Source organism: Muscardinus avellanarius (assembly GCF_963383645.1).
Source record: "Muscardinus avellanarius genome assembly, chromosome: 10".
NCBI classification, from domain to species: domain Eukaryota; kingdom Metazoa; phylum Chordata; class Mammalia; order Rodentia; family Gliridae; genus Muscardinus; species Muscardinus avellanarius.
In genome coordinates this window covers 16,401,190-16,424,559 of record NC_137796.1, presented here as the reverse complement: position 1 = coordinate 16,424,559, position 23,370 = coordinate 16,401,190, and the positions used below count along the sequence as shown (strand labels likewise).

The 23,370-nt window shown below is 55.4% G+C and overlaps 1 protein-coding gene across 1 annotated transcript in view; it reads left to right on the top strand.

Moving 5' to 3' along the window:
* WWP2 (WW domain containing E3 ubiquitin protein ligase 2) overlaps positions 1-16,557 on the top strand; it is a gene marked incomplete at its 3' end in the record, with an annotated part of 125,831 nt that extends 109,274 nt beyond the window's left edge. The window contains exons 10-23 of the mRNA XM_080702167.1: positions 4,630-4,684; positions 7,349-7,430; positions 7,889-8,017; positions 8,404-8,479; positions 8,687-8,758; positions 9,019-9,107; positions 11,097-11,256; positions 12,379-12,512; positions 12,789-12,929; positions 13,810-13,930; positions 14,222-14,326; positions 15,717-15,813; positions 15,943-16,015; positions 16,458-16,557. Coding sequence (XP_080558293.1) covers positions 4,630-4,684; positions 7,349-7,430; positions 7,889-8,017; positions 8,404-8,479; positions 8,687-8,758; positions 9,019-9,107; positions 11,097-11,256; positions 12,379-12,512; positions 12,789-12,929; positions 13,810-13,930; positions 14,222-14,326; positions 15,717-15,813; positions 15,943-16,015; positions 16,458-16,557 — 1,434 coding nt within the window. The remainder of the gene's footprint in view (positions 1-4,629; positions 4,685-7,348; positions 7,431-7,888; positions 8,018-8,403; positions 8,480-8,686; positions 8,759-9,018; positions 9,108-11,096; positions 11,257-12,378; positions 12,513-12,788; positions 12,930-13,809; positions 13,931-14,221; positions 14,327-15,716; positions 15,814-15,942; positions 16,016-16,457) is intronic.
* Positions 16,558-23,370: the final 6,813 nt, after the last annotated feature.

Sequence of the window (23,370 nt, the reverse complement as noted above, 5' to 3'; positions counted from 1 at the left end):
AATGGAGACCTTGTTCTTTGCTGCACCGTGGAGAGCATGAAATGCCGTTGGAATGGGAGTCAAGGGAATCCCTGACTGCTGCGTCCGTCCTGCTGCCGCCGCCGCCGCACGCACGCACGCACACCGCCTTGCGCTCTCTGAGTCTCTCTTCTCCAGGTTTCTGGCATCTTTTCCTCTCCTAGCGCCTAATATGTCTGTTGCTCACGAGCATCACTCATATTCCCCCACTCCTCTTCCCCTTGCCCTGTGTCTTTGCTCCCGTGCCGTCCCCCGCAGACTGTGGCCCTGCTGCCTCGATTCCCCCTTTGTCTTCTCCAACAACTGAAGGAGAAAGCCAGTGGCTGCCGGACTCACACAGACCGTTCTGTGGTACCGAACGTGTAGAACTGTACTCTCCAGAACCAGACGGCTCGCTTCTGACTCCGCAGAGCCCCGCGGGCTGACGTCTCAGGCACCTGTGTTTTGTTCTGAGTCCATCCGGGCAGCATGGGAAAAACAAAACACAGTGATGCCCGCCTTCCACTCTGCAGCCTTTTCCCCTTCCCAGAACCTTTCTTGCCCTCGGCTCTATTTGCTAGACATTCTTTATTTCTGAGTTTGCGTCTTAAAATATTACTAGGACTTTGTGCGTAGTTCCCGGGAGACTTGGTTTCACGTGAGCTGCTTGGCACATGGCCTGCACCCAGACCTCCCAGCCCCAGGGCCATCACCCGGGAAGAGGGCTCCACGGCGCTCCGCAGAGGGCACTGGCTCGTCCCTTGGGAAGGCCTCCGGCGGCCCTTGGCCGTGCCCCATCGGGGGGCTTCTCTGGCCCTGCTCCATGTCACGCTTGGGAATCCCACGTTTCGGGCATAGTGTTCTAGATGGGAAGGGCACTTGGTTGGCTTGTTGGAGGCACAGGGTTTTTGGCTTTGGGTTTTTCTGGCCATGATACATAGCTTTTATTTTTTGTTTCTTCTTGGTTTCTGATTGCTTCCTGCCCTTGGTTTTCTTTTCTTAGTTTTCAAGTTGTATTGTGTACCTTAGGGAAGAATAATGCACCAGAGCCCAGTGCATTGCTTTCACTGTGAGAAGTAAAATCCCAGGCGCGTGAGCATCGGTTGGCCCCAATTCCAAGCGTGTTTGCGTTTACCATCTCCACCTTTCCTTTCTGCCATCTCTCTCCCCCCACCCCCACCTTGCTGGTTTGAGGCACAGGCGAAGTTCTGATATTTTTTTGTGTGTGTGGGTCTGGGGATGGAACCCAGAGGCATTTGACCTCCAAGCTACACCCCTGTCCTATTTTTTATTCTTTATTTTGAAACAGGGTCTCACTGAGTTGCATAGGGCCTCACTAAGTAGCTGAGGCTTGCCACAAACCGCGATCCTCCCGTCTCAGCCTCCCAAATGCTGGGATTATAAGCGTGCACCACCACGCCTGGCTTATATTTTATTTGGAAACAAGGTCTCACTACGTTGTTGAAAGCCTAAGTAGCTGAGGCTGGCTTCGAACCTGTGCAGTCCTCCTGTCTCAGCCTCCCAAGTGCAGGGATTACAAGCATGTGCCACCACGCTCAGCAGAGTTTTGATATTATGAGAATAAGAAGGAACTTAAGTGAAAACCACTTTAACCAAAGAGAGGAAATACTGTGTAAAGTTTGGGATATTAAAAAAAAAAAGACAAGAATTAAAGAAAGAACTGATAAACCAAGTATGGTGGCTTACACCTGTAGTCCCAGCTACACAAGAGGCTGAGGCAGGAAGATTGTTTGATCCCAGAAGTTTGAGACTAGTTTGGGCAACATACCACTACAATGTCTCAAGGGGGAAAAAGAAGAAAAGAAAAAACCTAGGCATGGTGACGCATGCCTATAATCCCAGCAACTTGGGAGACTGAGGCAGGAGAATTGCAAATTTGAGGCCAGCCTAGGCAACTAAGTAAGATTCTGTCCCCAAATAAAATTTAAGAAGGGCCAGGTACATATAAGGTCAGTGGTAGAGGGCTTGCCTAGCATGTGCAAGGCTCTTGGTTTGACCTCCAGGGACTGCCCCCCAAAAAAGCTTATAAATATTTTTTTTCCTAGTTCAGTTCTGTCAATAAAGACCTTTTGGAGCTGGGCATAGAGGCACACGCTTATAATCCCAGGATTTGGGAGGCTGAGACAGGAGAATCTCAGGTCCCCAGCTAGCCTCAGCTACTTAGTGAGGCTCTTCACAACTTAGCGAGACCCTGTTTCAAAATAAAGAATAAAAAATATTGCTGCTGGAGGTGTAGCTTGGAGATAGAATGCCTCTGGGTTCAATCCCCATTTCTGTTAAATAAATAAATGAATAAATAGCTTTTGGCCTGTTGATTTGCATAGTTAATCATAAGATGAATCTCTGTAAGCAAGGCTTGGTGGCACACTCCTATATTCTCAGTACTTGGGAAGTTGAGAGAGGATTGTGGATTTGAAGGGAGCCTCAACAATTTAGCAAGGCCCTGCTTTAAAATTAAAAAATAAAATAGGGCCAGGGGTGAAGCTCAGAGGTAGAATGCCCCTAGGTTCAATCCCAAGTACTACTTTAAAAAAAAAAAAAGATGACTATATACTCACTAAGCCCAGTTGGTACCAGCTGGCAGCTAATTTTCACCAGAGCCCCGGATGCTTTAGAGGTCATCTGCATGTTCTGAAAAGAGACTTGAAGCAGCAGACACTTGTGTGCTAAATGCCTCCTTTAATTTCTTAAGGCAACCTTTTCTTTTTTTTATTTTACTTTCTTTTTTTCTTTTCTTTCTTTCTTTCTTTCTCAATTTTTTTTTTTTTTTTTTTTTTTTTTTTTTGCAGTACTGGGATAGAGCCTGGGACATTCTATCCCTGAGCTACACCCTCAGCCCTGTTTTTTATTCTTTACTTTGAAACAGGGTCTCACTGAGTTGCAGAGGGCCTCACTAAGTAGCTGAGGCTGTCCGCGAACCGTGATCTTCCGGTCTCAGCCTCCTAAATGCTGGGATTAGAAGCATGCCCACCACGCCCAGATCTTAAAACCTCTTCAAAGCTGCCTGTAGCCCAGTGGGCCCCACCGCACCGCTTTGGCCTCACCGCCTGAAATCGATGCCTTCCCACGTTCCTTCCTTTGCTTCTGTTGCTGAGCGTCTTTATAGGGACTACTCCTATGTGTTCACCTCAAAACACAGTTGGAGGAGCTTGGGTCTTAGGGGATGCTGCACCCCATCATCCCTGACCCCTCCCACACATGCCAAGATGACTAATGTGAATTGGAGAGCGATGTTTTTCAGTAATCAGACAAACCTGAGTTGTGACGGGAGTGTGTTAAGCACACCCTGGAGCCTGGTGGTAATTGCCCGCCATCCATCGAGGCCAGCTCCCCCCGCTCCCGGCAGGCAGTCTCGTTCCGTGTGGGTCACAGCCAGCTGCTGAAAGGGGGCTCTGTCCCATCAAGGAACCTATGGTTCCAAGACTTAGGCGTCGTTGTTGGAACTTGCTTGGAAGAGGTGCCTGTGGTGCCACCTTGGAAAGAAAGTTTCTCTGTCCTTTCAGCCGGGGTGGAGGGAGGGCTGCGAGGGGCGTGCTGGCAGCCAGTGTTTGCTCAAGCCGCACTGAGCCCCATTCATGCTCTTCCCGCGTGCGGGGCCGTCACCCCTAGATGGGGCCAGCCCAGCAGCCTGAAGTCTGCATTGAGAACAGGATCCCCCAATACAACGATTAAGTTTTAGTAACTGAAATAAAAATGCCCGGAGGGGGGGGGACTAGCCGAACAATACTTGTTTTATTTCACTATGAAAAGTTTTTGACAGCACCCTCCCCCCTCCCTGAAGGCTATGAGAAGTCTCCATCCACTGCAGCCTTTCCCTGGGGACCCCGAAGCAGAATTAGGCAGGGGGTGGGAGCGCTAATGTAAACAGTGGCCCTGAAATCATGGAGCCAGTCCCCCCTCCCTTCTCTCGCCACCCCACCCCCAGCCCCACCTCCCCAGCCCGGCACACAGAACACTGCGCAACTTCAGGCAACTTCAGGTTCGGGCAGGGGAAGAATAAAGGTGCTTTGTGAAGGGGAAGGCAAACATTCCCGGGGAGGTGAGGGGCTGGGGGCCTGAATGCGCCCTCAGTCTGGGTGGATGCTGCTCCCTCGGGAGGGCGGTGGGGGCTGGCGGCAGCCGAGGTAGAGGGAGGAGGGTCCAGCCCAGCCAGGAAGCTCTGGGCGTGGGCAGGGCTTGTGGGAATGATTTCATTGGAAAGGCCTGCGATATTTTTTCCCCTCCCGTGTGTGGTTCTTGGAGAAAGTTGGAGGTGGTGGTGATTTCAGGCGCCCTGGCCTCGGCGAGCAGGAGCTGAGCGGAGGCAGACGGCGAGCACGCTGTGCTGGGCAGCCTGCTCCCAGCCCTCCTGTCTGCCCGGCAGGGCTGCTGCCTCCACCCTAGCCCACCTCACTCTGCACGCTTCTTCCCCAAACCCATTTGGATTCTCTGTGCGGAGTTCTTCTCCTTTTTTTTAACCAAGACTTTTGAGAGGAGCCGATGCCACCTAAGGTCCCACCGCATCCTCTGTAAGGTGTCGAAATGTGGAAGTACGTTGGCGTTGTTATCTTTCTCGATCGATTTGTTTTCAACCAGTGGCTTTTTTTTAACCTCTGTGTTTCTTGTGTCTAGTCTTCGAGCTCTTCATCGGACCATGATCCCCTGGGTCCCCTCCCTCCTGGCTGGGGTAAGTACTGGGTTCCACTTCTGCACCCCCAGCCCTCCGCATGGTCTGTCCTGTCCTCCCAGCCCTGGGCTTCCCCTTTTACCTAGCCCACACACACCCTCTGCGCGTGCTCAGCCAGAGCAGGGAGCAGCTGGCCCCTTGGTGGTAGGCAAGTCTCACCTGCCACCACTAAGGGAGTGTGAACAGAAAAGGGCATCCCCAGGCAGCCGGGGACTGTGGGGTTCTGGTCCGGAGCCCCCAGGTTCTCTCCTTGGGAATCCAGCCCCTCACTAAGCTGTTCTGATGGCCTGATTTGCACCTGGCCCCTCACTGGGTCTGAACCCCGTGGCTGGGAGGAACCACCTTCACAGCCTCTCTGCAGCTGAGACGTTGGAGGACTTCCGCCTTGGTGTGACACAGCGCACCACCTCTTTACTTGCGGCTTGACTGTGACAGAGGCCCCAGGGAGGCAGAGAGCTGAGCACCGGTTAGACATTCCGGATAGCGCCACGCCGGGTTCCCCTTGCCCTCAGTCAAGCCTCTCAGCCCCTCCGCCCTTGGTGCTGTGTGCTAAGGAGCGGAGGGCTGGGCGTCCGTGATTTAGGAGAGATTACGGGCTACAGGGCTATTCTAGGAAAGAGTGGCCGTACAAAAAGGGGTCATTAGAGATGGTGAGGAGCTGGGCAGGGCTCTGTACAGCCTGCAAGGGCCCTTGAGTGACAGAGGCGCAGTTTCAAGGCCTCAGGAGGTGTTGGCTTTAGTCTGCTAGCCAGACCTGCAGAAGACAGGAGTGCTGGCCTGGTGGTGCCTGGCGGTACCCAGCTGGGCCGCGTACTTCCCACCATATGCAGGGAGGCCAACACGGATTGGACGAGCATCCCTGAGACAGGGCAGCCTGAAGCCGGAGCTGCCCGGAGCATCATGGCTGCTCCCTGGTAGTAATTTAAGAGGTCAAACTAATTCCCTGGGACCTGTGAGGTATCACATTGTTAACTGCCACTACATTCCAGAACGCCAGGAGGACCTTCAGTCCTCGTCCTCTAGAAAGGCCTCCATGTCTCCTTGGCTTCAGCTAAAGAACCCTTACGTACAGACGGCCCACTGGCCCCCTGGACCATGGAAGGCCCTAGGTATCTGAGCCGTTGGCCGCACGCCAAGGTGAGAGGGGAAAGAGGCAGAGGCGCGCACCAGGCTGAAGGAGAATCTGTGACGCTGCGTGGCGGCCGGTGAGCTGGAGCCGGCCACTGCAGCTTCTTTCTGGCTCTGTAGAGACAGGTGTCGTGGCCCAGCCAAGTGAGTTTATTTCTGTAGCTGTTTTGCCAAAGGATGGTCACCTGTAAGAGTGGCCGTAGAGCTTGAAAACGGCTCCCATATATCACGTGCGAACAGACGTGAACAGAGACGGGAACAGAGGCGCCACGGTCAGAGTCAGGGCTGTTTATGCACAATCTGAAATGGCTGCAAAATTGGAGTTGTCCAAAAGCGAGAAAAAGAACATTCTGGCCAAAGGCAGGGGGCCTTCCTAATCACAGGCCCTTGGGCTCCATGTTGGTACCCCCAGGGGCCGCAGTCTCCCCATACAGTGAGAATGGACGAAGGAGCGGCCAGGCCACGTGAGTGTCTTTTATAGTTATCCTGCTGGTGTTGCTCCTGCCCTCAGCTCCAGGTCCCTTTCTGCCACTACAGGGGAGACCCAGGGCTCTGAGAGTAGAGGCCCCATGGGTGTGGACCCATGTGGGGCCCTGGGTAGGTGACCGGTGCCCATTTGCCCTGAGAATGAGGGTAGGTGTGCACCCTGTGGGCCCTCCAGCCCCCAAACTGTGATGCTGTATGCAGCAAGGCTGCTCAGGTGACCAGAGGGGCCTGCGCGTGGAGGCAGTGCCAGAAACGATGGCCCTGGCCACACGGCCGGGCAGGGCTAGCCTCGTGACCGTCTAGTGCCTCCTGCACGCTCTCTCCTTTTGTCTTGATTTTTGTTTGCCTATTTCCCACCTTATTAGGGTGTGACCGATACCTGACGCCTGTGTGTGTACAGTTCCATTGGTGTCGTGGGCATCAGGGGAGGCAGAGTGAGAGACGGCGAGCTGGCACTGGGAGTGGCGCAGCCTGGTCCTGGGTCGGCGGCTGGTCTCCCCAGTTCTGCCCCTCTTTCAGTGTTGGGGTTCCCTGCATCTCCCAGAACTGATTATGTCATTTCTTTAAGTTCACACCATCCTCATAAGAGCGGGAGAGCTGTGGGCATTGTTGGCTTCCAGGACAGAAACATTCTGGGGAGGCGCAGGCGCCTCCTCAGGGATGGACGGAGCCTCGCCCTGGCTTCCCTCCCCACCTGGAGCTGAGGGGCCACCCTCTACCAGCCTCGGCGAGGGGAGGCCTGGGTATGCCTGTGCCGCACGCAGCCGGAGGCAGTTACACCTCTGCTGCAGCCCGGCTGCCTCGGTGCCACCTGCCCTCAACAAGTCCAGCGAGCGCCAGAGTCGGAGGCGAGCGTCTCCCCCCGCCTCCAGCAGGGGCGGCGTCTCTCTGTTTTATTTTTCCCAGTGACAAGTGTACGTGAACCACTTCAGCCCCTCTGCCCGGGGAGCAGAAATCCAGACCCGGCACCCGGTGCAGGGAGCGAGGGGAAAGGCGCCAGCTCATCATGTTTAATCTGACTCCCCCCTCTCCCTTCTTCTCCCCTGGCAGAGAAGAGGCAGGACAATGGCCGGGTGTATTACGTGAACCACAACACGCGCACTACGCAGTGGGAGGACCCTCGGACCCAGGGGTGAGCACTCGGGCCGGAGGGGCTGCTGGGCTTCTGTGCGGGCCCAGCATCGGCCACATCCACCCTCCTGTGCTGAGCTTGGGCTACCCTTAGCCCCGGCTCTCAGGTACCCTGTGAGCCTGACGAGAGCTTGGAGTGTGCCTTCAGACCTGCCGGTGGGCAGAGAATGGCCAGCACGGGTGCTGCCAGCGCCCATGCTGATTGTGTGGGCTGCTAAAAGGTTAGGGGCACCCCTGCACCCCACGAGAAGTGGGGCTGGGGCCATGCCGGCCAGCGCCACAGACCTGGGCTGGGGATGGCAACTGACCTGTGTGCTCCTGATTTGAGTCCTGCCGGGCGTGTGCCCGGGAGGCCTCCGAGGGCTCTGCAGAGGCTGGTGAAAGCCAGGTCGAGCCGCACTTGGAGGAGCCCAGCCCTCTACGCAGCCCCAGAAGCCCTCTTTTCTTGCACGTTTCCAGGATGATCCAGGAGCCAGCCCTGCCCCCGGGCTGGGAGATGAAATACACCAGTGAGGGGGTGCGGTACTTTGTGGACCACAACACCCGCACCACCACCTTCAAGGACCCTCGCCCAGGCTTCGAGTCGGGGTAAGGACTTTCTCAGGCGTGGCATTATGGCAGTGTCATGGGCACAGGGCTGTCCTGCTCAGTGGGCCCAGGGTGGCCTGCTCCGGCCTGCACTGTGGGCCGCTGCCCACTGCCCTCTAGTGGCCAACGCTAATGTCGCCTTAGGGGATGGGAGGAAGGGGCCATCCTGTTGATTAGAGCAGGACTAGTAGCGTTCCCCCAAGCAGGAGGTCTGACTTCTATGTAGTTGCTCTGACTCTTCAAAGCTCTTGATGGCAGGCACTTTCTTTGTGCTGTACTTTACTCATCTTGAAATTCACACAGCATCAGCTTTTCTAGGGCTGACAAAGGCAGAGCCTTCCTTTTTTGAGAACCACAAAGACCCAGAACATCTCTGCTCTTCCCAGGGCGAAGCAGGGATCCCCCGGTGCCTATGACCGAAGTTTTCGGTGGAAGTATCACCAGTTCCGGTTCCTCTGCCATGTGAGTGGGCCTGGGGCTCCAGGGTAGCAAGCTGGGCCTCCCTCCTTCCCGCCGGGTTTCCCAGGGTTGGGATGTCTGTGCCCTCGTGCGGGAAAGACGCTTGCCTCACCCTGAGCTGTGGCTCCCGTCCCTGGGGTGGGGACGCCCGTGTGCTCAGACAGCAGATCTCGTGAGGTCCTGCTCTGAGCTTTTCTTCTTGCTTTGCAGTCCAACGCCCTCCCCAGCCACGTGAAGATCAGTGTGTCCAGGCAGACGCTCTTTGAGGACTCTTTCCAACAGGTTAGAGGGTAATCAGGGTGCCCTCTGCCCACCTCCGGCCTCTGTCACATGGCCTGGCAGAGCACTGCGGAGTTCCAGGCATGGGCTGAAGTGCTGGGTCTGCTGGACAGTAGGGCTTAGAGTCCCCTGCCTCACACACACACACACACACACACACACACACACACACACACACACACGTACACGTGCGCATGCGCCATCTGCTTTGTGTCCTGCTGTGTGGGAGGGTGGCAGGCTGGCCCAATGCTGTGTCTCCCCAGATCATGAACATGAAGCCCTACGACTTGCGCCGCCGCCTCTACATCATCATGCGTGGGGAGGAGGGCCTGGACTACGGAGGCATTGCCAGGTGAGCGGGCACCCAGAGCACTGCTGCCCTCCTCCCCGGGCTACGGGGCCCAAAGCAGCCTCCTCCTTGCTCACATGCAGCCCCAAAGCTCTCCTGCATCCTCAGGAGCGGGTGCAGGGTGCCGTTCAGAACACTCATTGTCTTGCTGGGCATGGTGGCGCACGCTTGTAATCCCAGCATTTGGGAGGCTGAGACAGGAGGATTGCAGGTTCGTGGCCAGCCTCAGCTACTTAGGCCCTTTGCAATTCAGTGAGACCCAGTTTCAAAAATAAAGAATAAAATAGGGATGAAGGTGTAGCTCAGAGGTAGAATGCCCCTGGGTTTAATCCCCGGTGTCACAAAAAAGAAAGAAGGAGGGAGGGAGGGAGGGAGGGAGGGAGGGAGGGAGGGGAAGAAAGAAAAGAAAGAAGGAAAGAAAGAAAGAAAGAAAGAAAGAAAGAAAGAAAGAAAGAAAGAAAGAGAAAAGAAAGAACACTCAGTCTCTTGCCCATGCCCAACAGGCACTGGGGCGGGGTCAGGCACTGGGGCGGGGTCAGGCACTGGGGCGGGGTCAGGCACTGGCCCTTTAGTGACTGGGTGGAGGGAGGCTGGGGCTGCTGGGGACGGGGCTCAGCACAGGACCTTTCACCAACACACACATCATTTCCACACTTTGAGGACCGGGCCAGCCGTATCTGTGCGTAGTGGCCGAACACTGGGGCTTTGTGGTTGTCCCTTAAAATCGACTCCCAGCTTCGCTTCCTCAGAGGCAGCAGGGCAGGTGAAGTCAGGGGTTCAGAGTGAACCTGGCATATCTGTGTCATAACCCAGAGATCCCCGTCCAGACTCAGCAGCACGTCCTGTGCACGGGGTCAGTGAAATTGAAGTGGCGATGGAACCCTAAGATGGGGTGAGAGCATCGTCTCGCCCTCGCCCTGGTCCCCCATGGAAGCTAACGGGCCCTCCGGGGAGGCCCCTTGGATGACAGGCAGGAGCGTCCTGGTGCGGCCGCAGCTCTTCTCCTCGGTGTCGGGCTCCCTGGCTCCTGGTCCTGGTGTGCTGGTGGCGAGGCCTCTGCGCGGCACGCGGCAGGCGTCTCTTCTCTTGGTGACCTCTCCAGCTCTCTTGGTGGCTTCTGGCGTGGCTCCCGCCTGCCCTGTGTCTCTCTCTGTGTCCTGCCAGTGGTTTTACCCTATGGTAGGTTACGTCATGCTGTTCTACCACAGGGTAGAACCACGGACAGGATACCGGGGCACCCTCTTCATCGAAGGACTCTGTCTGCGCAGCCACACGCGGCCCACAGCCGGGACTGGCCCTGGGGACGCCCCTTTCAGCCGGCTGAAGGGCCCTGATTTCTGACCTCAGGCTTCTAGCTAGGGCGGGAATAGGTGCTGGGTGTTGCTTGGGTGAATGGAAGTGTGGGAAGGGCCGGGTGGGGCTGGGATGCGCATGCCTGCGGCAGAGCTGGCGGGAAGTGTGTGTTGATGCAGCGTGGACCGCCGCTGTCATGGTTTGGGAGGTAACACGTTACCCTAAGTTCCCACTGTGCTGCCTTTTGGGAATGGTGCGAGCTGGGGGTGGCTACTGTATAGCAGCTTTGCAGAAAAGTTGGTGTAATAAAGCGCACGTCTAGGGTCCGTGCCGCAGTGCCCTCGCACGCTGTGCGGCCCGTGCACTGTGTGTGGCGGCCCAGGGTGTGCGGAGCCCTTTGCCATTAGAAGCTCTGGATGTTGTCATTTAAAGTCCTAGCTTTGAATAATGCCAAGCCATAGCTAGAGAAACTAAGTTTAATAAATATCAAATTGAAAAAAATAAAAAAGTCCTGGAGAGTCCTACCCGGGAGCTGACCGGCACACACAGGTCTTCCCGTGTGTGTCGAGCGGCGCTGCTGGCGCATCCTGGGTTGACCGGCACACGCCGTGGCTGGGCTCCGGGCCAGCCCGCAGGGTCCTGGCTGCCGTGCGCACGCGTTGAGGGAGCCCTGGGCCTTGTTTCTCTCTCCTCTCACAGAGAGTGGTTTTTCCTCCTGTCCCACGAGGTGCTCAACCCCATGTACTGCTTGTTTGAATACGCTGGGAAGAACAATTACTGCCTGCAGATCAACCCCGCCTCCTCCATCAACCCAGACCACCTCACCTACTTCCGTTTTATCGGCAGATTCATTGCTATGGTAAGGGATGCTGGGCCCCTAGCTCCCAGAGTGCCTTCTGCCTCCCCCTTCTCCTCTTGGCGAAGCTGCGGGGCTCAGGGAAACCTGCCCTTCCACTGCGACCTCCAGGAAGGACAGCCTCTGTGGAGGCCAGTCCCGGGCACCAGGACGCAGTGCTGCAGGGACAGCAGCCCCTGTGGGATGGCACGCCCCTCCCGGGCCTCACTCCTCTTCCTCACAGAATTCCTGGCCAGGCCACAGACAGCTGTGGAGAAAGCAGAGCTTTCCCAGAGCCACCGGGGCTGTAGGGCAGGGTTCCTCGGGGTGATCGGGTAGGACTTGTCATAATTGCACAGGGCTTAACTGCGTGCCCTTTGGGGAATGAGCCACCCCGTCTGTCAGCAGCCAGCCACAGGCAGGACCCTTAGGGAGTGTCCAGCTGAGACACCAGGGCCTTCTGGAAGGGGATTTGCAGTTGACACGGGCTTAGAGCAGAACCCAGTGGACTGGTTGGTGCGAAGAGACTTCTGTGTTCGTATAGAAATAGAAACCCTGTGTGACTGTGGGGAGCGGCGGCCCACAGCCGCTGTGGCGAGTGACCTCTGAGTGGTGGGGCCCAGCATGGAGAAGGGGAGGCCAGCATGGCAGGGGGTGTGAGCAGCTTCCTGCTGAGTTCCCCGTGTCCTGGCCTGCTCCCCTCAGGAAGACCCGGGGGCTCCAAGGGTCTGTGACTAAGCACAGCGCTTCCCGTTGTCTGGAAACTCTTGGCCGCGGCGCTGGGCTCCGGAAGTGGGTGCGTTCTTCCCAGGTCTAGAGCCCGCCTGGCCCGGCAGCCGACGGACAGACCAGCGAAACCCCAGACTGTTACTCACTGCTGGCCGCCAGCTCTCTCTGTCCACAGTGTCTGCATTATTTTTGGCCACCTCTGCCACCCAGCTCTGAGCACCAGTGAGTCAGGCTGCCACTGGAGCCGTCTGACCATGTGTGCTGTGAGCGTGGGGCGGCGCTGCTCGGCTGGGCAGCCTGGCCCTCCCTCTGGCCTTGGCAGCTGGCCGTCGGGTGCCGTGGGGGGCCGGTGGCCCGTGAGGCGAGGCCTCCAGGAGGCAGGCCTGGGCCTCCTCGCCAAGCCTCTTCCATCCTCAGGCTCTGTACCACGGGAAGTTCATCGACACTGGCTTCACTCTTCCATTCTACAAGCGGATGCTCAACAAGAGGCCAACCCTGAAAGATCTGGAATCCATCGACCCCGAGTTCTACAGCTCCATTGTCTGGGTCAAGTGAGTCCCTCGGGTGCCGGCTTGGGGTGGGCAGGAGGCACCGTGGCCTGGGGTTCCTCTGCCGAGAGGCCGACGGCAGCCTCCAGGTCCCTGGAGGTCGGTCCTAGAGCCTTCCTTGCATCAGGAGACATTTGTGCCACTGTTCAGGACTCGAGTTCAGGACTCGAGGCCCCTCTGGGTCCTTGTTGCCCAGTGGGTGCTGAAAGCGAGAGGTGGGCAGGGCCGGGGAAGACCCTGCCAAGGTAGACATCTTGCCCTTGGCCTCCTGTGCTGCAGAGAGAACAACCTGGAAGAGTGTGGCCTGGAGCTGTACTTCATCCAGGACATGGAGATCCTGGGCAAGGTGACCACCCACGAGCTGAAGGAAGGCGGCGAGAGCCTGCGCGTCACGGAGGAGAACAAGGAGGAGTACATCATGTGAGCCTGGCGGGGCAGGGGCTCCTGCGCCGTTCTGGGCTGCCCTCTCTGGCCAGGTCCCCCCGCCCCGGGAGGCCCATAGCTCGCCACAGTCACAAGAACCTCCCAATTGCAACTACCTTGGTGTGTGGACTGTGGGTGGTCATGTGGTGATGTGGCTTAGAGGAGCCGGAGCGTCAGGCCACCAGCCCCCGGCTGCTCTGCTTGGCATGCGGAGACTTACTGATGGTGGGGAATTTCTTTGAAAAGGCACGTCTCAGAGCCAGGCATGGTAGTGTACGCTTGTAATCCCAGCATTTGGGAGGCTGAGACTGGAGGATCGCGGTTTGCAGACAGCCTCAGCTACTTAGCGAGGCCTTTCGCAACTCAGTGAGACCCTGTTTCAAAAAATAAAAAGACTAAAAAATAGGGTTGGGAGTATAGCTTGGAGGAACAGTGCCCCTGGGTTCCGGTTCTGTCCCCAGTACTGCAAAAAAAGGGCACAGCTTGGATGGTGCCTCCTCTTCCCCAACTGGGAGAATGTCCAGGTCCTGCATATTTAAGCCCGCTGTCTCAGTGCAGACCCACTGCGCATTCTCCCAGGCCTCTGGGTCTGGTCTCCACACATGGTCCTCACACTTGCACACATATGAGGTCTGGTCTTCACATGTGGTCCCCACACATGGTCCTCACACTTGCACATGTCCGGTCCAGTGAGTGCCCTTGGGAGGAGGAAATAGAGGTGGGGACGGGGCTCCCAGGACTACCGGACGGTTTTTGGGGCTGTCCCCTGGGGCCTTCTGCACCCTGGTCAGGTGTCTGGAAGTGCTGCATGGCCCAGTAGCCATGCGGCAGGCTGGGGCACACCTAAGCAGGGCGCTGAGCCGCTCTCTGCTTTCAGGCTGCTGACTGACTGGCGCTTCACCCGTGGTGTGGAAGAGCAGACCAAAGCCTTCCTGGATGGCTTCAACGAGGTGGCCCCGCTGGAGTGGCTGCGCTACTTCGATGAGAAAGAGCTGGAGGTGAGTGTTGAAGGTCGTTGGGCCCTTAAGCTCCTGCTTCTGGGGTTCTCTTCCTGGATGCACTCCCTTGCACCCCCAGAAACTCACCAGCTGAACCCCACGCCTCAGCAGGGTGGAGGCAGCAGACGGTCTTCACTGGGGTCCTCAGCCTCCCTGGACGCTGTGTCGCCAGAACAGGGACTTGTGTTGCCCATAGTATTAACACTGCTGGCGGAAGCGCTGGTCGAGGGGCGAGGCCTGTTCCCCAATGGCAAGCGGAGGGCGTGGGGCCACTGACGTCTCTCTCCGCAGCTGATGCTGTGCGGCATGCAGGAGATAGACATGACCGACTGGCAGAAGAACACCATCTACCGGCACTACACCAAGAACAGCAAGCAGGTCCAGTGGTTCTGGCAGGTGGGTCCAGGTCCCATCCTCCCGGGAGGCAGGACATCTTAGCAGTCACCCACAGGCAAGGGGACCTAGTTAGACCTCAGGCCCCCGGGCCCTGCATCTTTGACCTTCTCCTCACCTCCCCGGACTTGCAGAAGGAGATGATAAACCAGGCCTGGGGCAGAATGGAGGCCCCCGTGGCTAGGCTGTGGTCAGCGCGTGGCCTCAGGAGGTTGCCGGTGGTCAGCCTCTGGCCGCCGGTGGGGCCCTGCAGGAGGAAGTACAGCCGCCACCGGCCCCGGGGTTTCTTCCAGTGTGTGGGATGCGAAGGCAGGTGCCAGGCTCCAGAAAAGTGGGATGAGCCCTTCCTCCTGGATTCAGTGGCTTAAATGAAATTCCTTATGTGGGTGGGTTCTGCTGTTAGGAAGCAGAGTGTATATAACACAGAATCAGTATCACAAAGACATTCTTAGCAGATGTGTGTGCGTGCATTTGTGTGTATATATGTATATAAGATATTTGTGGAGATGAAATTCACATAACCTGCAGTTCACCGTTTTAAATATTTTAAGATACGAGCCGGGCGTGGTGGCACAAGCTTGTAATCCCAGCATTCGGGAGGCTGAGCAGGAGGATCGCGGTTCGCGGACAGCCTCAGCTTAGTGAGGCCCTTTGCAACTCAGTGAGAGCCTGTTTCAAAATAAAGAATATAAAAAAAAAATAAGGCTGGAGGTGTGTGCAACTCGGAGGTAGAATGTCCCTGGGTTCCATCCCCAGTACTATAATAATAATAATAATAATAATAATAATAAAATATTATTATTTAAGACACACAATTCAATGGCTTCTAGTACTTTCGTTGTGCAATCACCACCACTAATTCCAGAACATTTTTTCTCCCTGAAAAGAAAGCCTGTACCCATTAAGCAGCTGCTCCTATTCTTAGTGTGCATGTTTTTTTTTTCTCTTCCTTTTTTTTTTTTTTTTTTTGTACTGAGGATTGCACCCAGGGTTGTACTGCCTCTGAGTCACACCAACAGAACCTTTTTATTTTTGTTTTTTTTAAGACAAAATCTCCCTAGGTTGCCCAGGCCAGCCTTGAACTTGCAGTCCTCCTATTTCAGCCCCGCCAAGCACTGGGATTACAGCATGAGCCACCACACCTGACCCCATCCTTAGTATAGTTACTACATTTATAAAAGTAATTAGACGAAAAGAAGACGGTGGTCCCAGGTATCCTGGAGACCTGAGAGGCCTCACGGACTGGTGGGGTGTTCCGCAAACACAGCCTCTTAAAGTACCTTGGAGTTTCTGGGGTCGGTAGTGGACTCCACCTGCCCAGCGTCCTCATGCCCACAGAGGGCCTGGCCGGGCCACGCGGCCCCTGACTGTGCCTGGGCTCACGGACTTGCAGGTGGTGAAGGAGATGGACAATGAGAAAAGGGTCCGGCTGCTGCAGTTTGTTACTGGGACCTGCCGCCTGCCCGTGGGGGGCTTCGCCGAGCTCATTGGTACGTTTCCGTGGCCCCTGGTGCCCCGGCTGGGCTGAGGAGGGCTCAGAGGAAGGGTGCTGTGGGGGTTGGGCATCCTATCTGGGAGCCTTCTGATGTTGACATGTGCATGTCTCCCGTGGGTAACAGGGAGCAACGGGCCGCAGAAGTTCTGCATCGACAAGGTTGGCAAGGAGACCTGGCTGCCCCGAAGCCATACCTGGTAAGCATGCTGGGCCGGGCAGGAGGTGGCGGGGTCTCACAGACCAGGTGAGCACCGCACGGCCCAGCGGCTGCAGCTTTGGGCCCTTGGACAGCACAGTGTTTGCTTGGCCCTGGGGTATTGAATCTGGAGGGAACTGTGCTGCTTCCACCTCTGCCCTGGTCGTGGCCCTGCAGAGCTTGCAGGTTGGAATGCTTCTGCTCCAGGAGGCACCAAGCACCCCAGCCATTGTTCTCACTGTCCCGCCCACCCCAGAGATCCTGAGGGTCTGAGCTCTGAGCCCGACAGACAGGCCCCTCTGCGAACCCTGTCCTGGGGTCCTGGCTAGCCTGGAGCCACCCGCAATGGGCATGAGCTCTCTGGTGCCCCCTGCAGCCAGGCTGGGGCAGGGCTGCTGGAGCCCTGGCCGCCATGCCCACTGTCCGCCCACCCCTCTCCACAGCTTTAACCGTCTGGATCTCCCACCCTATAAGAGCTACGAACAGCTGAAGGAGAAGCTACTGTATGCCATCGAGGAGACGGAGGGCTTTGGACAGGAATAACGGGCCATCTCCCTGCTCCCCAGCACACATGGAGTCCTGAGTCCTCCCTGCCTGAGGCCGCTGGTCGTGTGGCCCAGGAGGACCCCATGGGTGGCGGCCCTGAGTGGAACCACACCATCGTCATACTGGTGGTGGAAAAGCCAGGCCCTTGGCGCCCTGCAGCCCCCTCCCTCCTTCCCGCGGGTGGCAGTCTGGAATAAAGCCCCTCACCACCCGTGGCCCGTCACCCATTGCGAAGTCTGGGGCTGGCGCTCTGCAGAACTCGCCCCTCCCCTGGAACCAGCCAGTGTGTGTGCGTGTGCGAGGGAATGCCCCATCACGCAGGTTGCAAAGCGCGGGCCTCACCGGCTCGTAGGCAAGGAGGCCACTTGGGGTCTGAACTGAGAGTCCAGGGGCTCTGCCAGCAGAGAGGCTCAGTCTCAGGTAGAACTTTCCAGGGGCCCGTGTGAACCGCCGTCTGAGGGAGACGCTCCACATCAGGCTGACTTTGCCGCGAGGACTCGGTGCCCCTTGGTGCCCGTCCCTTCCTGGCAAACAAAGGGTTAGCTGAGTTGCCGGCCCACGGGGCCAGTGGAAGGGAACAGCAGATCCCCTCCGACTTCTTTGTCCTTTACATAAACTTGAAGCCTTGGTGTGTAGGGTTGCTTTTGTCTTGTTTCTGGAATGCTGCTGTCACTTTCTGCCACGGGGCAGGTGCCCTGGGGCCTCCAGGGACCGTGCTCGTGGCCCACGAGTTTCCCAATGGCCCTGCATCTCAGGAGCCCGCTGAGCTGCACAGTGGCCGAGTTGCTGAGCTTGGCAGAGGAAGGCTGGAGTCCCAGCGCCGGTCCAGCCTCGCGCCTTCCAGAGAGGCGATCCCTTGCTAGAGACGGTCACCACCGCCGCGGTGGCCCCAGTGAGGGGCACATGGGTCCAGCCGCCCCTCCATCACAGGCCCTGGAGCTCCAGGTGCCCGGTTAGCACAGCAAAGCACACCCTGGCCCCTGAGAGTGTTTCTTCTGAGTGGACGCAGACTCGGCCTGCTCACAGGAGGCAACACCGTTGAAAGTGAGCAGGAGGAGCGCCACCTCTGCCTGGGGGGATGAAAAATCTCCCTGGGTGCTGGGGAGGCCCCTAGTCCAGGGCAGCTCTCTGGGCTCCAGGCATGCCCGCAGGCCAGTCACGGGTGCCTTCCAGGACAGCGTCCCCTCTCCAGCCCAGGTCCTTCCGTTGCCGTGCTGAGCGGCCTGTGCACTGCAGCTCGCCCCTTCCTCTCCCTGCGGTCACTTCTGTTACCTCCCCGCGCTCGGCACCACACGTCGGGGATGGGGGTGCACGCTCCCTGGGAGGCTTGGAAGCACCAGGCCCACAGCCGTCTGTGTGTGTGTGTGTGTGTGTGTGTGTGTGTGTGTGTGTGTGTGCGTGCGCGTATGTGTGTCCACACGTGTGTATAACTGAAGCATCTGTACAGAATGCCCTGCAGTCGCACTGGGTCGGCCACCGGATTGTTTTGTAATGCCCACCCCTGCCTTGGTATTGCCAGTTTCTTGTGCAATAAACAATCAGCAGCTGTGGGTGGTGTTGGCGTGGCTGTCTGCAGAACCACCGGCCTCCAGCCAAGGCATCCAGGTCCCCACAAACCCATCTGGCCTAGGTAGGGCGGAAACCCCCGGGCTTCGCCGTTCTGAGACGGGTGTGCGGTGAACCAGAGCGGGCCCGGCTTCCGAGATGCCAGCCGAGGCCCTGTCAGGGATCGCTGGCTCAGCCCGGGTTGCTGCTTAGCGCACGCCATTTGCACCCTCAGCAGGCTTGGGGAACCGGTCCTGGGTGTACGTCCTGGGCGGCGTTCATTCAGGAAGGGCTGAGGTTGTGCAGCCTGAGGTGATCCCGGGGCCCCTGATGTTGGCTCACAACCACACACAGGCTTGCCACCTACCTTTTTATTGTTTTTAAGCAGTTGATCACAGATGGGACAGATCACCGTGCTGGGGGATCTTAGTACAGACGGTACGGAAACCAGCCATTCCCTGGTTGTGCTTTTTAAATTTGTTAAGTGATATTGGGCATTGAGACCAGGGACGTCCTACCTGTGAGCTTTACCTAAAGCCCTGTTTTATTTTTTATTTTGAAACAAGGTCTTTCCAAGTTACTGTAGGCTGGCCTCGAATGGTCCTCCTGTCTCACCCTCAGATGGTGCCTCTTCTCAGGGAGGCGGAGGTTCCAGATCACTCTCCCTGCCGGGAGCTTTATCCCCTGGATTCATTCCCCAGCTCCCGAACCCTTCCTTTTCTTTGTTTCTGGTGCAACTCTAACCTGGGACCTCCTGCATGCTAAGCACAGCTCTGCCCCAGAGCCCTGCCGTTCAGAACCTTTTTTCTTGTTTTTCCTTGCTAGAGTAGCACCATACTTGGACAAAATTATTGGAAAAAAGTTCACGTTGTACAGGCATCATATTAAGTTAAATAAGAAATGCGCTGCTAGCTGGACGATTGCAGGCTTGCAGCCAGCCTCAGCAACTTAGCGAGACCTGTTTCAAAACAAAAAGAAAATAGGGCTGGAGATGTAGCTCAGAGGTAGAACACACCTGGGTTCAATGCCCAGCACCGAAAAAGCACCCCAAAACCAACCAAGAAGTGCTCAAGGGGAACTTGTCTTCATGCCTCTCCCCGCAGGCAGCCACCACTTTTGGCTGGCTGTGGCCCTTTAGGGACTCAAATCAGGTACACATCGGGGTCTCAGATACACCCGGCACTGGAGGTGACACGAGTGGAACAACTCGCTCTTCATTAAATCAGATGCCGGGGTGCCTCCCCTTGGTGGCCAGGTGGGCTCTCCGGCAGCGGGCGGGCACTTCTGTGTCGTTCTTACCACGATGGCTGCAGCGCACGCCCCGCCCCCCACGTGCGGTACAGCTGGATCCAGTGGCATTTATTATTAATATTAATATTAATTTGTACTAGGGATTGAATCCAGGAGTGTTCTACCTCCAAGCTACACCCCCGGTCCTATTTTTTTATTTTGAAACAGGGTCTCGCTAAGTTTCTGGGAGTCTCGCTAAGTTGCTGAGGCTGGCCTCAAGCCTGAGATCCTCCTTTCTCAGCTCCCCAAGTCCTGGGATGGCAGGTGCGCACCACATGCAACGTGGCACTTTTATTTTTGTTTAAATATTCAAAATTCAAAGGTAGACAGGGATTGCAGTGAAAGGCCTTTTTCTCGTTCCCTCTTGGAACAGGCAATTGTTGCTGGCTCCATTTGGAGCTCTCCTTACAGACTAAAGATCCCAACAGGTTCTATCAAATTGCCTTTCCAAAATGTTCCCGTGAGCTGGGTTGCAGATTCAAGGCCAGCCTCAGCAACTTACCAAGACCCTCCGCAACTTAGCGAGGCCCTGTTTCAAAATAAAATATAATATAGGGCTGGGGGTGTAGCTCAGAGCTAGGATGCCCCTGGGTTCAGTCCCCAGTTACACCCCGACGTGCGCCACACACACACACACACACACACACACACACACACACACACACGTCCTTTGTTACCGGCCTCAGCATGGACAGGGCAAGCTCCTTGCGGCTCCGAGCCCTTTCCCATTTCCAACTCCTGCACCTGCCCCTTCACTTTCAATGACCAGGTGTTTGGTTTTTCCATTTACGTTCTATTGGGTAACCATAGTGAAACCTTCTGTACTTTGCTGAAGTTTTACTCTGAAAGTTAAAAAGCAGCAGTATTCCTGTCACAATGATGGCAGAGATGGCTCGCTCGGTGGCGGTCTACCTCGGTGACTTTTTTTTGGTACTGGGGATGGAATCCCGGAGCATTCGACCTCCGAGCTACACCCCTGGGTTTAAAGGCGTGTGCATCTCATTACTGTTTTAAAGCATTGAAGGAGTCAGGCGTGGTGGCGCACGCTTGTAGTCCCAGTATGTGTGAGGCCGAGACAGGAGGATCGCGGTTTTCGGACAGCCTCAGCTACTTAGTGAGGCCCTTTGCAGCTCAGTGAGACCTTGTTTGAAAATAAAGAATAAAAATAGAGCTGGGGTGTAGCTCGAAGGTAGAATGCATCTAAAGCTGGGACCAACGCGCATTCCCTGCAACCTGCCCCATGAATCTCATCTTAGATGCCCTTTAACGAACCAGGGCGGCACACACACCTGTGATCTCAGCACTAGGGAGACAGGCAGGGGGACCACACACTCCAGGAGTTAGCAATGTAGTGAGGCCCTATTTAAGATTAAAAAATACAACCAACTGAGGTGTAACTCAGAGGCAGAATGCCCCCGGGCTCAATCCCCAGTACCACCACCAAATAAATAAATAAATAAATAAATAAATAAATAAACAAATAACCTTTTGTCCAGGTACCTCTGCTTCTGGGGTTGGCCTCGATACCACAGTCAGGCCATTTCCTGCAGTCCACGCTTGCATGAGTCAAGCATCAGCCAGTTCAGATGGAAGCATGATTTTTCTTCGCACACTTTTTGATACTTTTTTTGTGTGTGTGTGTGGTACTGGGGTTCCTGGAAGCCCTCCTACCTCCGGGCTACACTCCCAGACCTATTTTATATTTTTTTTTATTTGGAAACAGGGTCTCCTAAGCCAGTGCACGCGGCTGTCTTTGAACCTGCGCGATCCTCCTGTCCCCGCCTCCCCAGCGCGGGGATGACAAGCGTGCCCACCGCGCCCGGCCACTTTTTGGTACTTTGGAACATCATCAGGGATGTGGCCTAACCCCAGCTCAAATGGTCCGAGTGGCTTTTTTTTTCTTCTCTTTTTGAGGTACTAGAAATCGAACCAAGAGCATTCTACCTCTGTCCTACACCCCCAGCCCTATTTTACTTTTTATTTTGAAACAGGGTCTAAGTTGCTGAGGGCCTCACTAAATAGCTAAGGCTGGCCGTGAATCCGCGATCCTCCTGTCTGAGCCTCCCAAATACTGGGATTACAAGCGTGCACCACTACACCTGGCTTCATTTTTTTAAACTATTATCTTTTTCAACCATTTTAATTTTTCTTTTTTTATAATTGTTGTGTACTGAAGCTGAAGTTAATCGCTCTTTACAGCCTGTGTTTACTTAGATAATTGGGCTTGCTGCTCTTAAGTGGCCCTGTCTTTGCAGAGGGAGCTCCTGGCACCTTGATCTTTGGCTGAAAAGTTCAGGCCTGCCCACATTTGGCCATGGGACAGCCTGATTAAATTATTTTTATTGTGATAAGATGCACAAAATACAAAATTTACCATCTTAAACATCATATATATATATATATATATATATATATATATATATATATATGCAACTGGGTGCGGTGGTGCATACCTATAATCTTAGTACTTGGGAGGCTAAGACAGGAGGGTCACAGGTTTGAGTAACTTAGCAAGTAACTCAGTAACTTAGCAAGACACTTGTCAGCTTAGCAAGATCCTGTTTCAAAATTAAAAAAAATAAAAGGGCCAGACATAATGGAACATGTCTGTAATCCCAATATGGGGGAGGCCAAGATAGGAGTACTACAGGTTGGAGGCCAGCCTCAGCAGTTTAGCAAGACCCTGTTTCAAAATACAAAATAAGCCAGGTGTGGTGGCACATGCTTGTAATCCCAGTACTTGGGGGGCCAAGACAGGAGGATCGCGGTTCGCGGCCAGCCTCAGCTACTTAGGCCCTCCGCAACTTAGTGAGACTCTTTCAACATAAAAAATAAAATAGAGGGCCAGGTGTGGTGGCGCACGCTTCTAATCCCAGCATTTGGGAGGCTGAACAGGAGGATCGTGGTTCATGGCCAGCCTTAGCTACTTAGGCCCTTTACAACTCAGTGAGACCCTGTTTCAAAATAAAAAATAAAAACTAGGGCTGGGGGTGTAGCTCGGAGGTAGAATCCCCCTGGGTTCCATCCCCAGTACCAGTATTGAAATAAATAAATAAATAAATAAATAAATAAATAATAGAGCTGGGGTGTGTGGCTTGGAGGTAGAATGCTTCTAGATTCTATCCTCAGAACCACAAAATAAATAAATAAATAAATAAATAAATAAATAAATAAATAAATAAATAACAGGGCTCAGGGTTATATATATCTCAGTTATAAAATGCCCCTAGGTTCAGTCTCTAGTAACAGTAAGTATATACAGTTTAGCAGTGTTAAATGCATTCAAAGCGCCGTGTGATGATCAGCGTGGCCCGTCTCCAGAATTCTTCTCATCTTGTAAAACTGAAATTCAGTACCTATTTAACAATAATTTTCCTTTCCTCCTTAGCCCCTGGTGACCATCATTTTACTTCTGTCTCTGTGATTTTGATTATTTCATGTTAATAGAATCTTACCCTCCCTCCCTCCCTCCCTTTCTTTCTTCCCTCCTTCTTTCCTCTTTCCTTGGGCCGGGGATTGAGCCCAGGCACACTCTACCTCTGAGCGACACCCTAGCCCTTTTTATTTTTTGATTTGAAATACCATCTCCCTAGATTGCTGAGAGTCGCTAAGTTGCTGAGGCTGGTCTTGAACTTGGGACCCTCCGGAGCCTGGGCGGTCCAGGCGCGCCCTCGCCCGCGGGTGTGTCCTGTGCTTGGCTTTCACTTCCTGTAACCTCCAGTCCGTCCGTGTTGCAGCGCACGTCAGCTTTTCCTCGTCGTCCTCCCCCGTATCTCGCGCACCTGTCCTGTGGGTGGGCACTTGGCGCTGCTCCCGTGTTTGAGCTCCGTGACCCTTGCAGCCACGCACGTGGGGTGGAGAGGTGCCCCAGGGAGGAGGGCGAGGGACACGCGGCTGGGCTGGGTTGTTACCTGAAGACCTGGTGGCTGGTGACGGGTCGTCCTGTTACTACACAAGGGGGATGTTTTAACCTCT